Source organism: Gavialis gangeticus, unplaced genomic scaffold (assembly GCF_001723915.1).
Source record: "Gavialis gangeticus isolate Ggan-Ray unplaced genomic scaffold, GavGan_comp1, whole genome shotgun sequence".
In the NCBI taxonomy this organism is placed as follows: domain Eukaryota; kingdom Metazoa; phylum Chordata; order Crocodylia; family Gavialidae; genus Gavialis; species Gavialis gangeticus.
The window spans coordinates 28,575,807-28,591,003 of NW_017728998.1; the positions used below are offsets into that span (position 1 = coordinate 28,575,807).

At 42.7% G+C, this 15,197-nt stretch overlaps 2 protein-coding genes across 4 annotated transcripts in view; one reads left to right on the top strand and one right to left on the bottom strand.

The window, feature by feature from the left end:
* The window catches only part of ITFG1 (integrin alpha FG-GAP repeat containing 1), a 247,876-nt gene extending 239,589 nt beyond the window's left edge, over window positions 1-8,287 (bottom strand). The window contains exons 1-3 of the mRNA XM_019505663.1: window positions 8,074-8,287; window positions 4,033-4,105; window positions 1,182-1,327 (exon numbers count right to left, since the gene is read on the bottom strand). Of these exons, the coding sequence (XP_019361208.1) occupies window positions 1,182-1,327; window positions 4,033-4,105; window positions 8,074-8,248 (394 nt within the window). The 5' untranslated portion in view covers window positions 8,249-8,287. The remainder of the gene's footprint in view (window positions 1-1,181; window positions 1,328-4,032; window positions 4,106-8,073) is intronic.
* Window positions 8,288-8,351: 64 nt separating this feature from the next.
* Window positions 8,352-15,197, top strand: part of PHKB (phosphorylase kinase regulatory subunit beta) — a 275,233-nt gene continuing 268,387 nt past the window's right edge. For 2 of the 3 annotated variants that reach the window (XM_019505661.1, XM_019505660.1), the window contains exon 1: window positions 8,352-8,490. In XM_019505661.1, the coding sequence (XP_019361206.1) occupies window positions 8,424-8,490 (67 nt within the window). In that variant the 5' untranslated portion in view covers window positions 8,352-8,423. Of the gene's footprint in view, window positions 8,491-12,688; window positions 12,802-15,197 lie in introns of all 3 variants that reach the window. The other variant, XM_019505662.1, reaches the window with a different exon arrangement.

Genomic DNA, 15,197 nt, shown 5'->3' on the forward strand with positions numbered 1-15,197 from the left:
ACCCCACCCCACCCCGCCCAAACTATTAATGTATAATATCGTTCTACTTGGTGGCATATCTGCCTTTCCTAAAACTGAACAAGAAAATGCGATTTCAGTTTATAATTAGAATATGGGGTTACTATTTTGAGAGTTTTGAACATGGGAATCCAGCACCACTTTCCCTATGCTCCAATTATTCTGGGCACAGATTGAAGTGGGGTCTACTCTCATCTCCCCATGCCCAGTTCCTTTCATACCTCACTTCCATTCCCTCTTCTTTTCTATATAACCACCACATCATCTGCGCAATACCTGACTTTCTATATTCCACCTTCTTGTGTAGATGCACTTTACCTCCCTTTCTAGTCCCTCTCCCTCAAATCCCATTCTATACCTACAACTCTTCAGCGGTTGGCAACCTTCTGACAATGCCCTACATCCTTCCATCTCAGTTGAAGTCCATTTATTCAAGGACTACAGAGCTAAGGTCCCAGTCAACCCTTCATTTTCTTTCCAGTTCTCTGGCTGTCATATACACTCCTCACATTTACTCCAATACATTTCCTTTGCTCTGTTTACCACATCTGACTCAGCCCAGCAGCATTAGTATTTAGTACCGATATTACTGTGCATTATGTAAATGTTTATCACAGTGATGGTTTAAACACTGCCTTTTGGCCCCTCCCAAGACTCTCCCTCTAAAAAGGTACTTCCCAGCAAGGCAAATAAACAAGAATAACTTGAACAGGGAAACCAAGTTTCTTTCAAGTGTAATTAGTCCCAACACATTAAAATTATTAAAAATCGACAAAAGCAAAGCTAAGTAAATTCTCAAAACATTATATGCTTTATTATCAAATTCCTAAATAACTCCAACCTGAAATTTTATTATTTTTGACAACATGCAAGAAGATGGTATAAGACTCGAAAACAGAAAAAATGACACCTCAATGAGTTTGCTCCAACCTCAGTTGTTGTTTAAATATTAGCACTTCATAAGGAATATCAATTTGTCCAAAAAACCCTGAATTTTTGCTCCCCTACTAAGTGTAATTTTACTACCTAATTTTATACAGATGTGAAAATCTAGACCTGTTACAAATGCTAAATCTTGTTACTTCACTTGTAGAAACAATGGTTACACTGTCTAAAGGGTTACAACTTACAAGCCATTACATTTAAAAAGTAAAACAACTTACCTAGCGTTTGATTATGTCCCCAGAAAATAAACACTGATAATTCATCAGTGCCATGATTTTGGGGCCGAGTTGTCAGGAGAACATCCATTTGTGAATCACCATCATAATCTCCAGGAACCACACTGGTTATTACAACATCATAACCTCTAAAATTATAAAATTACAAATTTAAATTGTACAAACAGAATCTGAGAATCCCTGAAAAGTAGTCTTAATAGATTAACAATTTGTTGCATTTTGGTTGGGATTTTTTTTTCTTCTCTCTCTTTTTTTTGTTGTTGTTGCAACAAACAATACTACATGGACATATTGTACAACATTCTTGCTCTGAGGTAGGAGAAGGGTTTTAGCTCTGAGAATGACTCTGTACCAAAGGGCTTTTTCACCCCCCCATCACACAATCTTACTGGCTGGCTCTCCCAACTACTAGGGATGCAAAAGGTTAAATGATTAACTGGTAAGGTAACCTATTATCACTGGGCTTATTGGTTAAAAATTTAGAGCAGGGCTGGACACAGTTTGGCAGGGAAGGGAAGCTATGCAGTGCCCTAGCAGGAATGGGAAGGTAGCAAGGTAGGCAGGAGGGAGGAAGGGAAGAGGAAGAGAGGAGAGGCAGGCAGGGCAAGGGGGTGGGGGGATACTACCCATAGCCCAGGGGTGGGCAAAATGTGGCCCGCCAGGCCATTTTATTTGGCCCGTGGGACCCCTAAAAATTTTAGAAAATTAATATTAATCTGCCCCTGGCTGCCTGTCATGTGGCCCTCTATGTTCTGCCAAATTTCAGGAAGAGGGCTGCTCACTGAGTTAATTGCCCACCCCTGCCATAGCCTATGAGGTTAAAAAAGAAAACAGTGGGCAGGCTAATGACTTGTCAATTAAACAATTACCTACTCATTCAAAGTTCCCCCTCTCTTCCAGAATGGGGCTTCACTTATCTGTGTTGTCTGGCAGGGCTTGCCATATGCGCCGCCCTCCCCCCACTCCAAAAGGGCCCCAGGGAACAGGTGTTGTGTCTGAGCTGCTGTGTTACTGGTTAACCATCTAACTGATATAATTAGAGAAGGTTAAATGAATATTTTTTAAACAATATTTGCATCCCTACCCACTACAGCATACAACTGTCCCTGAAAAGCCTAGATCCTAAAAGCAGAATCATAACACACAAGGTTTAAGCCAGGGGCATCCAAATGATGAGGCTGGTTTACAGGCTGGATTGGGCCTATGGACCCTGCACATGGTGCTAGCCTCAGGACTGCGCCCCACACAGTGCCTGCTCCAGCCAGTCTGGGGCCTATGCTGCACACAGCTCAGGTTTCAGACCAGCTGAAGCAGGTGGCATGTGCAGTGCACTCTGGCTGTGGTGGCCACGTGCAGCTCAGCTGCCATTCCAGCTGGACTGCACCACATACAGCATGTGTTCCAGCTGTTCTGGTATCAACACTGATTGCAGCATGGGTCCCAGACCAGCTGGAGCAGCTGCTAGATCATGTATCCTGAAGGAAGGGCAGGAGAGGGAAAAGAAGATCCAATCCAGCCTTGTGCCATGGTTGCACATCATGCCTCATGTTGGTCTGACTAAAGCCAGGATCAGCATTGGGGTTTGTCTGGCCAGGCTCTGTTGGCTGGACATGTTTGATACCTCTGGTCTAAGCAGTAAGAACCAGAATGGTAGATTGTTTTTAGAAAGACCCATTATCTTGTCTTTTACCATGTGTTACTCACTCCCTCTGTATTGCTATTTGCATTTCTTGCTTCGCTTCTATTAGTACACAGCCGGAATTTCAGTGCTTCAGTAATCATGTGCTTGCATATGAAAACAGGTATCTATTTGTGCATACCACACAGGGTTACTCTCATAAAGCCATGTACATGTCCTAATGAAGGTTCTTCATAGAGACAAACTAAATAGGCTAGCATCTGCACCAAAACTGAAAGTCAGGCTTATTAAATGCATTCAGTAAAAACAGAAACTGTGATGTTGTCCCATATATCTTGGGAGAGAAGACAAGGAGGCAAAGAAAGTTAAGGCTTCCTGAGAGTCATCTATAAAATACAGTCACCACAGACAACTTTAAGACTAGTTCATTTCAACAAAAAACTTTGACCACATGTGAATAAATGTTAAGGTAGAATGCAACAATTTATTTTTTCATTGATTCATAATATTAATATGTATTATCTTGGAGTTCAGTGATAAAAGCAGCATAAAACTTCATTAGTGTTTTAAAAGAGCTCCGACTTACTCTTTTCACCAGTTGCTGTGGAAATGCTTGGGCAGGTATAGAACTCTATTTTCCACATACTGCACAACAGTTTTAGATCAGTCTAAAGATATACTAAGAACTTTTAAAAATAGGTATTAGCTGGTTTTTATCATCAGTATGATTTAGTAGAAAATGAATCCTACTATGAAAGACAAACAGCATGCTCTATAAGTTCCAACCTATTACATTCTCTCAGCCCAAGATGTTAAAAAAAAGATCTCTGAAGGTTCACTTATATTAAAAGATTCTGCTTTTTGCAATCAAAGGACAAAAAAGAAAAAAATCAAAGTTATGAAATCAGAAATAAACATGAGAGTATAAAGTTTGTTCTCCCACCTTCTCTCATACAACCCACATAATCCACAAGTAAAATCATAGCAACGACCTTTCATAACAAGATTCAGCAAGTTTATCTTTTCAGTTGAAAACCCAAGTACTACATGCAGACCAAACTAAACATTGAAGCAAACATAAATCAGAATAGTATGAATCCTAGTTTTGCTCCAAATGACTACAAGTGAGAACAAGATAACTGTCACCAAGAACAACATTACTTCAGCACTAAAACATTTCATATCAGTACTTACATCATTGATAACTTCACTTTGGGTTTAAAATATGGTTCTTTTTGGTCTGCCAGAAAGATAAATAATTCATTCCCTGAAAAAGCATGCAAAAAAGTGATAATGAGTAAACCCTATTAAATTTTGGTTGTACAAATTTAGAGCAATATTGAACAAGTTCTGCTTGAGATAATGTGCCTATACAAATAATTACTGATCAGCTTGTACAGATGAAAAAAACCTCCAAAAGGTTCCCTCATTTCCTCCTGCATCAACAGAAAATAAAGGAGAATGCTTCCTTTTCATGGCTTCAGGAAATTATGTTAAATCCAAAACAGCTTGTTGCTTTATGAACATGTTTCTCAACCTTACCAAAAATTTTGAATCCTTCACACCTGCCAGTACTTGCCATGAGTGAATGAGGTCTTGGACATCAGTTTCTTTAACATTAACAAGCTCCAATTTTTATGACAGCAAAGGTAACCTTTCAAATATCGAAACAATTCTGGCATCTCCTAAGGTTGCCTTCCTGAGTCTCTAGACAAAAGTAGCTGCATAACTCAATGCATGACATCGCGGTCAGTTTTTCTGGAACTATGATGTTATTTCGAGAGGCACAGAGGTAGTGAAACAGACAAGCGTTAGTGCCACTCTACAGTTATTTAAGAAATACCCAATTAGTAGCTCATGTCATTGAAGGCGCTCTTGCAGTAACTTCTATGGCATGACCCTTAAATTCCACTACAAAATTAAGTTATTGAATCTTCACTAGTTACCCTATAATCCCAAGCCTCTCTCCAAATAGAACTATGGTTCCATTTTTTCTTGATCTTTACTACTTCAGCATTGCTTTTTTGATAACTTTGTGCTTCCTGTGTTCTCCAGGCAGCCAGGCTGTAACGGCCTTGGTTGTCACGATGTTACCTAGGAGAGCTGTTTCAGAAAACTCTGTGTTATGGACAGGGAAAATCCTGAGACCAGTGTAGAGAGTTTCTCTGTCTATGGCAGAGATGCCATGCTATCTTCTATGAAACCCAGCTGGCCAGCTTGTACTTATGATTCCTTTTACACAGTTACTATGGACTGGACTCCACATTCTCTGCATCCAAAGTACGGTGCAAGATGAATGTGCTGCAAGGAAATTAACCTCTCCTTGTTAGGACACTTGAAGAGCAAGTAGCTATCCATTTGGTAAGTGCTGAACCAGTTGAAGCACACTTTTGGACATCTGGACACTCAGAGAAGTTTCTACAGCTTTAAGGGAACTTCCTCTTGCACTGCTGAGTGTTTGCCTCAATCTCTACATTCTTTTAACTTCAACTTGACTCCAAATCTGTCCTCTTTCTCCTCTCTGGGTCCCTTCTCAGTTACTTCCTTGTTATTTCAATTTACCTTATCCCCTCCTAACTAAAGATAGATACTTTCCCCACCACAGAAAAAGCATGAAGCTAACATAACACACTGCATATTATGCCCTTTCCCACATCCTACAGGCACCTTATCAGTGCAGGCTACAAACTACTGAGAACAAAGATTGTGTTCTAGTGTTTGTATAGTGTCTAGTACAATGGCAGCCAATCAAGAATAGGATTCCAGGCGCAAACAGAAAAAATATGAGAACTACCTATTGTTGATCACCAGGGGTGGATCCAGAGGGAGTGTAGTGACATGGTTGCACTTCCCTTTTGAACTGCAATGCACCATGGGAGCCTCTGTGGACTTTTTAAAGACCCTAAAGCAGATGAAAATCCCTTCCTCCTTTCCTCTTCCTGTTTAAAGGCATCCCCCTCTCTTCCTCTTTCCCCCACCTGACTTTCCCTGCTTTTCCAGGGAATAGGGAAGCACCAGAGCTGTTCTTGCTGGCTGTGCTGTGCTGTGCTCTGCTGGTGATCAGGACAGTGGCAGCAGGGATGGACAGGGGTGTCCCTACACATGCTCAGAACAGGGTGGAGGGGACCTACTCTCCACTACACTGTTGTCACTGTCCCCCCTCTAGCTGAGTCTAGTCTCCACTCAGCCTGGCTGGCTGGCTCTGGAGTTTTTCCACCTCTCATTAGTGGAGAAAGCAGCAGCAGCAGTGAGGGGAGTTGGGGCTAAGGGGGAAAGAGGAGAGAAGGGGCTGCCTCTGAGCAGGAAGTGGGGATTTTCATCCCCTTTAGGGGCTTTTAAAGTCCCCAGGGACTCCTGTGGGCTGTCCTACCTATACTGGTGGGGGTGGAAGAGGCTAGGAGCAGGGTGTGCAGCCACCCTTGCAGTGCAGGTTGCTGGTCCCACACACCGCTTTGGAAAGTCGTGGCTTTACCCCTAGGTCTCATAGGAAAACGTACAAAAATGTCCTCCATTTGGCTACACCAGATCACAAGTATCTATGGAATTGTGGCCAAATGTCACATTTTGCAGCCCTGTAACTGCAGATCATGGGACAGCAACTAAAATGCACCAACAGTTTACATCTTTCAGAGATGCTCTTTCAGGCCACCCAAAAATTCAGAAAAACTCATTGGTTTATTTTAAATTCACATTTTCAAGACTATTTCACCAACTTTAATATCTAAAGCTTTAAAGGCAAGACCAACACAAAATGGTATTTTGGAACACCATTTTGTGGCAAAAGTCATGGTTACACAAATAAAACAGAAAAGTGGTAGCTGAGCGATTCACAACACAGAATAACCCAACAAAGACGTCAAGAGAGGGAAAATGACAGATACTCATCTTCAACAACAGCCAGGACGCTGTCGAAAATCTAGTATAGCAGAACCACCCATAGCAAACAGTACCTTGTGGAGGGTGTGAGTAAGACATGGAACTTGCCCAACTAATCTGACTGGCTCTAAACAGCGCATGCGTGTGTCCACACATGCACAGTGGATCTTACCCACAACAGATTTTCCAATTTTCTTTCTAGGCAAGGGAAGTTGGAGACCAAGTGTCCGGTTCCAGAAAAATCCAAATGCAAGTTCTGAACTGGATCTATTGGAACTACGCTTATTCTTTATCTAAGCAACAATGTTTGAGACAGTGGGTATAAAAAACAGATACACTGAAGTTTTTACAATGTTATGGAGCCCTGACACATCGGGGTCTGGACTTTCTCCGAGAAGCAGCTAGAACTGTTCTTTATTTAGTCTAACTTGGGCAAAAGAAGTAAATCAGCAGGGTCTAAGACACAACCAGCTTTTTATATCAGTAAAAGGCTCAGATACAAGAGAACCAATTCATTTTCTTTTCAGGTGCCTGGAGACATATCATGAAGCTACAATAGTCTGAGGTCAGCATAGACCATGGAAGTCTGGGCAAGGTCCCTGGTCACCTGTGTGGAAGCCACACTCCTGCTTCTCCTTAAGTTGGAAAGGATATGTCTTTTACATAGTGCACTGCAGAAGAGGAGGCTGATCACAGAACTGCAGCTTTTACAGTTTCCAGATCCTGATGATTTCCCAATACCTTTGATGACACAGCAACGAGTCTTTCCACCTGGCAAGTAGCACAAAGCCTCAAGAACATTCCACCGAGGAGACAACATGAGGAGTTACAAGCCAAAGAAAGAAAGCGCCATGCTTCAGTACTACTGTCCACTGCCAATGGTTGGCTCCAACCAGAGCCTTATTGCTGCACCCCAGAAAAGCCAAATCTTGACCAGGATGCAACCTGCTGTGGTGCTTTTTGGACGACCCCCTGGCAGGGCAGCATAGGGCAGAGACTTGCTCTTTCAGGGTCAGACTCAACAACTCGAGGTCATGTTTGGAGTTCAATTTAAACTGCTCCTCGTACCAACATCCCTCAAATTAAGGGTGGGGGAAGAGTTTGAGCCACAAGGCACCCACATGCAGGGGCAGTAAATGCACTACAAACTCCCTCAGAGATGAAGTTAGGCAAGGCTCTTTGGATAAATCGAATATCTTTTTATTAGATTTTTCCAACTATCTGAGTTGATCTAATAAAAGATATCCGATTTACCCAAAGACCCTTGCCTGCCTACATCCTTAGACGAACACGGCTACAACCAACACCTCGGAGGTGAAGTGACCTGGTCACGGGGATCCCGCCCGCCCCGGCACTGACCGCCGCGCAGCACGAACAGGTCCGTCTGCTTGTCCGAGTTGAAGTCCCCAAAGGCCGCCAGGACGCCGCGGGCCTCGGACCCGAAGAGCTGCGCGGTGACGTTATGCAGGGCGCGGCCGGGCCGCAGCAGACAGCACAACACCAACACCAGCGACGACACCCCACAACCCCCCATCCTCCAGCCCCGCCGCCAACAGCAGCGCTTTACGGCCGTGGCGGGCGGGGCCGTCACAATCCCTGCGCTTCACTTCCGGGACGGGCCCGGCGCTTTGCGACAGTGTCGCGCGGTGCCCCACTGCCCGGGTTGGGGCCGGTGGCGGGAGCTGGAGCAGCGGCAGTGCGGCGCGGCGATGGCGGCGCACTTGGCGGACGTGAGCTGGAAGGTGGTGGAGCTGCGAGCCCGCTCCAAGCGCTCAGGTCGGACCTCGTGCCTGCTGCCGGGGTGGAGGCTGCTGGCGCGGGGCCCGCTTCCGCCTGGCTTTGGCTGCCATGTACCCGCAGGCAGTAACCCGAGCGCCGCAGTCCTCTGGGCTAAAAAAAGGCCTGTGGGGAGGGTGGTGGCTGAGAGGCAGGACACCCCTGCGGCCCCCCCGCCGGCTTTGGTGATACGAAAGCCCTTGGCTGCTGCCTGAGCTCGCACCGCGCCCTTTCTCTCCCCAGCCCTAGCCGTGGGTTCTTCCCTGGCTCGCGACACCTCTGCCACACGCTTTTATGTTCCCAAGTGTCTAGCAGCTTCAGCGGGCACAGTGGGATTGCACCCCGGGGAGCACAGGGCAAGTGCTGGGCTGCGCCACGCGTGTTGTCTGGTGAGCGAGAGGTCAGACCTGTCAGGCGAACGTGGGCCCTGTGCCCACAGAGCAGGAGTTAGCATTCCCCTCCCCCCCCCCCCCCACATTATAAGGGGGGGGGGGGGGGGGAATACAAACCCTCTCTCGGGGGACCCGGGCCCCCCGTCGCCCGACAGGGCTTCCCCCCCCCCCCCCCCCCCAATTCATAGAGGGGGCGGTTGGGTATGTGTCAGCTGAATTGTGGACAAATAAAAGATGAAATGGGGAGGGGAGTGAAGGTCAGAGATTCAAAAGGAGCTCATCGAGCAGGACACTGAGCAGAGCACACCAGACCGCACCCACTGACCCTCTGATGAGTCCCCCAGTGAAACTCTGCCCAGAGATGAAAGGACAAGGGACAGGAAAACAGTCCCCCCAGCCAGAGCCTCTGGGGAGCAGCCAGGCAGCTTGCCATAAATGGTGCTCATTTTTAGTCTGGTCTCCCATCCACACATTTTGCACACCCTGAGGTGTTTGGTTTGTCTGGCAACCTGTTACCATAAATGTGATGTTGACTGTGGTTGTTCGGTTGCAGTTGTAAATTGCTACCCTTGGTCAGGCTTTCAACTCCATTTGACCTACCCCAATCATTTTGGGTTAGGTTTGAAAGTTAATTTTAAAGAAAAACTAAGATCAGGACCTTTTAAAAAGAATTCCAGTAGAAAGTAGTTGCTTCAAATTGTTCCCTCCTGTTGCTAATACGTATATAAATCTCTGTTTCCCTTTTATATATGCAAAAAAGCAGTAGAGCTCTTATCATTTCAGTTATAATAATTCAGGGATCGGATTCCTAATTGGGACTCAGATGGGCTCCACACAAGCATTTGCTCACTAGAAGTCTTATGCAGGCTTGGGGTCTAAATTACGATAGTGGTATTAGTAATTTTGCACTGTTGAACTGGAAGTTGATACTGACCTGGGAATACATCAGCTAATAATGTCTGACAAAATAGGATGTTGCCTATGACAGCCTATGCTTCTCTAAAGCAGTTTGTCTTGAAAGTGCCACCCTGCCTTACCTTCTGGTGTCATATAGCAAATAACTGTTGTTGGCATCCTGAGACATTTTATAGCAGAAGCTAAAAAATGCTTTTTGCAAGAATGAGGCTCCTTCACTCAACCACATGCACCTTTATGATTCAACATATTGATCAAACTTTATTTCTTCATTTCAATATTTGAGACCATTCCTGTTGGCAAACCCTGTAATGTTAACATAAATAAGAAATGATGAGTACAACAGAGTTGCCATAAGCAAATTGTTATGCTAACTGATTACCTGTATTGAACTGTGCTTTTTGAAAATATCGTTCTGTGATTTAATGCAGTGGTATCCAGCCTTGGGCTGCAGGCTGGGGTCAGTGCATGGGTCAGTCCAGTGCAGAGTTGGTGTAATCTGGTGCATAACCCCAGCCTTGCATACTCTGTTGGGCCCAATGGGCCCAGCCCCAAGTACACTGAATTGGGCCTGCCACCCCAGCCCTGGTGGGAGATCCACATGCTCTGGATCAGGACCCATTATCCTTGCCCCACACATCAGCCTAATCCAGTACATCGGGCAATATCACATAGCCACAAGGCTTGGACATTTGATGGTGGGGGAGCAGTGGCAGCATTCATTTCTATTGGTCCCCTGCCACCAGTTTTCCAGGTTTGTGTGGAGCCCTGCGAGCCACATGGGTTCCATGGCCTAGAGCAGGGGCGGGCAATTATTTTGGGCAGAGAGCTGCTTACTGAGTTTCGGCAGGCCCTCGGGGGCCTCATGACAGGCAGCCCAGGGCAGACTAATATTAATTTTCTAATTTTTTAGGGGCCCCGCAGCCAGATAGAATGGCCTGGCGGGCTGCATCTGGCCCCCAGGCCGTATTTTGCCCACCCTGGCCTAGAGTTTGAGCACAACTGACAATGCATTTTTGTAAAAATACTATTAATGCCTCTTATTTTGGATTGCTGTACACTTCCTGCTGATGTGTATCTAGGGATGTTGTCTCCAAACCATGGCTGACCTGTGCATCAGGCACAAAGTTGAGCCACAGTGACCTCTGCAAACCTGGTCCAGATGTTGCAAATCAGTTACTCAAGCAGGACTTTAAATATGCTGACTTTGAGCTGCTGTGCAGCTCAGTCCTTTTGTGGAATCTGGGTTCACGTTTATCTAAATTATGAAGATAGTTAGTTTTAACTAGTTACTAGAAAAATTCAACCAATCGCCCTGTACTAAAAAATTCAGAAGAGAGTAATATTAATTTATTGTGCCTTTCTTCTTATTCTGCCCCTACTATTGTTGTCATATAGGTTTATATTTGAAATAAGTGAAAAAATTAAAGGAAAATTAATAGAAATGACGGGTAGACAGACATATGAGCAAGGCCATTTTTAACTTAGCTTAATTTTAGAGGCAAAAGAAACGCCCCAAAATTGTTTAGCTTGATTGTCAGTTATACATACTTATTTAAAAGTAAGTTAAAAACTGATTATGTGTGTTTAAATAGGATATTTATGGCAAAATTTAGTAATTACGAATCAAATTTGAAATGTGCTTGTGAAACTCATATTTTACAGTATCCCTAATCCTTATGCACATCATTCCCTTGTATTTTTAAAAAAATATATATCTGAAACTTCCAAACAAAAACAGAGGTTTATGAACAAATGTTAGCTGGTTTTCTGTTTTTTAGACTAGGTACAGACATTCAAAAAGCCTGAGGTAGAATTGATCTGTTATGTGGTTTTCTTTAAGTAACATAGTTTAGACTGGTAGTGAACAGAAGATACATTTGCCACATTCTGAGACCAGGTGCTGCCATTTTTAAATCAGTCTCCGTCAAAATTTTGTCTTGTTACAGGTATAGACAAGTTTTGTGTGCTGCTCTTCTGTTCCGTTATCAGTATAGACCAGTTTTGATCACTTATAACCAGTAAAACATAATGTCTGTTCCTAGCCTAAAAACTGAGATGCCTTTGAATTAATCAATCAATCGATTGTTGTTGCTTTAGTAGGATGATGCTAAAAATAGTAAATCTATCCTGCAAGTAAGTCTATCCTGCAGTCTGAGCTGAGCACTGTGGTCTCTAATGGACCTCTATCCTGTTTAACAGACTACCTATTCAGGCACCTCAGCCATAGAATTAAGGCCTAGTTTTCAACATAATTGTGAAACTGTATACTACTTCACTGTGTTTGCCTTCTGAAACGGAAGAGGCACTAGTTTAGATTTTCAACACATTTAGCAGTGTAACCATTACAGTATTACAAAACCAAAACCAATCTATGAGTACCATGCAGGATAAAAACAGTGCTGTTGAAATAGCTATTTAACTATATATTACTTGCATAGTTTTAGTCTGAATGTTTTATATTTGTATTTAAGGAGGGAAAAATGCTTTTATTTTTGATAGTGATCTATTCAGTCTTGGATTAGAGTATATTCCATGAGTTTCATTTGGCACATATTCATGTGGGTAACAAAATTCTTACTGAGTTTGGTGGTTCTGAATGAGATCCCAAGATAAGATGCATGTAAAAATGTTTACAATAAAAAAAACAACACAAGAATTTTACTGCAATGTTCAATAGGTGAACATTATGTAACTTACATTCTTACTTGATTAGATGTGATTTATTAAAACTAAGGCAAAAGAAAATCAAGTGTTAGAGTATAAAAGGGAAAACAAAATATAATGAACTTTAATTATCCCCTTTATTGGGTATTGCATCGTGTTAATAACTCTGCTAACACTGCTTTTACTTAATTTAATGCTGATTGCTTCTAACCTTCACTAAACAGCTTTGAAAATTGCTGTAGTTTAGCCTGAGACGTTTGACATTAGCTGCACCAATTTGAAATGGCCAATTTGGATGATGACAGAGCCTCTTCTGCACGTGCTTTCTCGAGGTTTGGTAAGTGTGTGGTCTTTTTGTGCGCCCTTCTTGAACATGATGATTGTTGTTGATTTGTATTGTAAACGTAAATTAAAACAGATGCGTTTACCTTAGGATTTTTCAAACAAAACTTAAGTTCAAGATTTGTGTTACTTTCAGGGAAAGTCTTCCAAATCTGAAATATTTAGCTTTCTGAGGGTGAAAAAATTTTTCTGCATTATTTGTGTATGTGCTGTCTTGTTTGCTGTTTGAGATCTCTTTTATGGTGATGAGATTTACTTTCTGCAACCTTGTCTACATTTGAGAATTCTCAAGTTAAAGTAAGGTGTAAATTGAAACTAATGTAGTTGCTCTGTCATGACTTCATATGTAGATATTGGTGATCTGGAATAAGAGTGACTTGCTATGATTTCCCTTGGGTGTGCTTGGTCTGTAGACCCATGGGGAGCCCTGGGACCTGTGCACTGGATTGGGTGCCTGATCCCAGTGCACAAGGCCGAGTGGGGGTGACACTGGGCTACAGAGCCTAGTCCCAGTATGTGGGGCTAATGAGGGTGGTGCCAGGCCTTCAGGGCCCAATCTCAGTGGGAGCGGGTGGTACCAGGCCCATGTGGCCCAATCCTGGCACCTGGGACTTGATCTGTGCCATGGATTGGCCCCGTGCAACTCATCTGGCATGCAGGGCCAAAAGCTTGAGCACCACTGGGTTAGCTTTATGTGTTTTGAAAGTGGATTAAACTAAAATGGAATGAGATAGTATTAGTCTTGTTCTGGGTATAGTGTTTCTATATATGAAGTTACTTAGGGAAAACTAGAAAAACTTAGCTGGGTTATTTCCTGAGATATTGTACTGGTGACACAATTTCAGTGGTGGATATGACCAGTTTGCAGATAAGAAGCTATTAACTGTTCAATGCCATAATTGCATTAAGGAGTTACTCGAGCTATTCTGCTGTTGCCGAACTTCTTGTCTTCCTTGTAATATTGTGGGAGCTGTTTGAGCTTTTTGCCTTTTGAGAAACCATTCTTCCTTAATGTTTGTAAAGGTACTATAATATACCTATAATAAACCTTGATTTCTGATAGTTAAAAGCTGTTGTCACTCTGAAGCATCAGGTTGAAAAATCAGCAGTTCTGGGTATCAGTTACTGAGTATCTTTGTCAGCTGAGTACCAGTTTCCTGTGTGGCTGGCAGCAATTAAAAGACCTGGGTAGCAAAACATGTGCATGTATTTTAATGTATTTTGACTAGGCTATCTTGTGTATTGATTTGAGAATTTATTTCTTAATTTTAATTTCACCAAGTTTTGAAATCCAGCTAGTAATCTTAGTACAGTGGGTTATATAAGAAAAATAATTTTTACTGCCAAAGATTAGGAGACATGAGATAAAGCAAAAGAAATGTGTTTGAAGTCATTTTCTGTCTTCTATTAATAGGAAAATAGACTTCAGAAGTTTTAACACTTTAAAACAAAAGTTTTATTTTTAGAAGCGAGAAAACACAGAGAAGTTTTATATTTGGAGAGTTTGGCAAGTCTTGCGATCACTTGCTTAAAAAAACAGTTCTTTTTTATTTTTGCTTAGCTGTTAACGGCATACTTAAGGGAGCATGTTGACAAAAATACACTGACCTGCTTTCCTCGTATCATATCTTTGCCAAGGGTAATCTGCAGTCCTACAGATTTTTTTACTGTTTAAAAAAGGCAATTAAAAATGTGGTCATTTTAAAATAAAAGCTATAGATAAAGTGTATTCCCCCCCAATTTGTTAATTTAGCTAAACTATTAAAATAATTTAAATGAACCCTTAAAGTGTTTTTCCTAATGAAAGGTAATTAAAGAGTTCTTCTAGACTTGAAATTGCAGTCTGTGTTCTCCCAGGTTAGTAGTTTGAAATTTGTGCGTCCAGTTTTGTATGGCAATTGGCTGCTTTCCAGTATTGAAAAATTAGGAAATGGTGAACGTAATTCTGGCAGTTTTGCAGTCAGTCTTATGTGGTATTGTCCCAGTGATATTACCTTCACAGATAAAGCCAGTATAAAATTGCTGTCCAAGGCAGGCAGTTTCTCTTAATCTTTGGTCCTAACTTTAGGCAACTTCAGGCATTCTAGAATGATACATAATTCTTTATAAGGTCTTTATATTGCCTCCTGTTATCTTGGTGTTTCCATGGAGAATCATTATACTGTATTTACTTAAAACCAAGACAAGGGGGTTTTTTTTTTTTGGTTGTCTATTTTTGCTGCCATTCAACAATGTGGGGAGAGGAAGGTGGGGGGAAGGCTTGTCTTGTGTTTGAGTACTGGAGCAGCTTCAGAGCCACTATTGGTGTTGCTGGCTGGTCATACAGCAGGGGAGATTGTGTGTGTGTGTGTGTGGGGGGGGGAGTTGGGGGGGGGAACAACATGTGAGGGA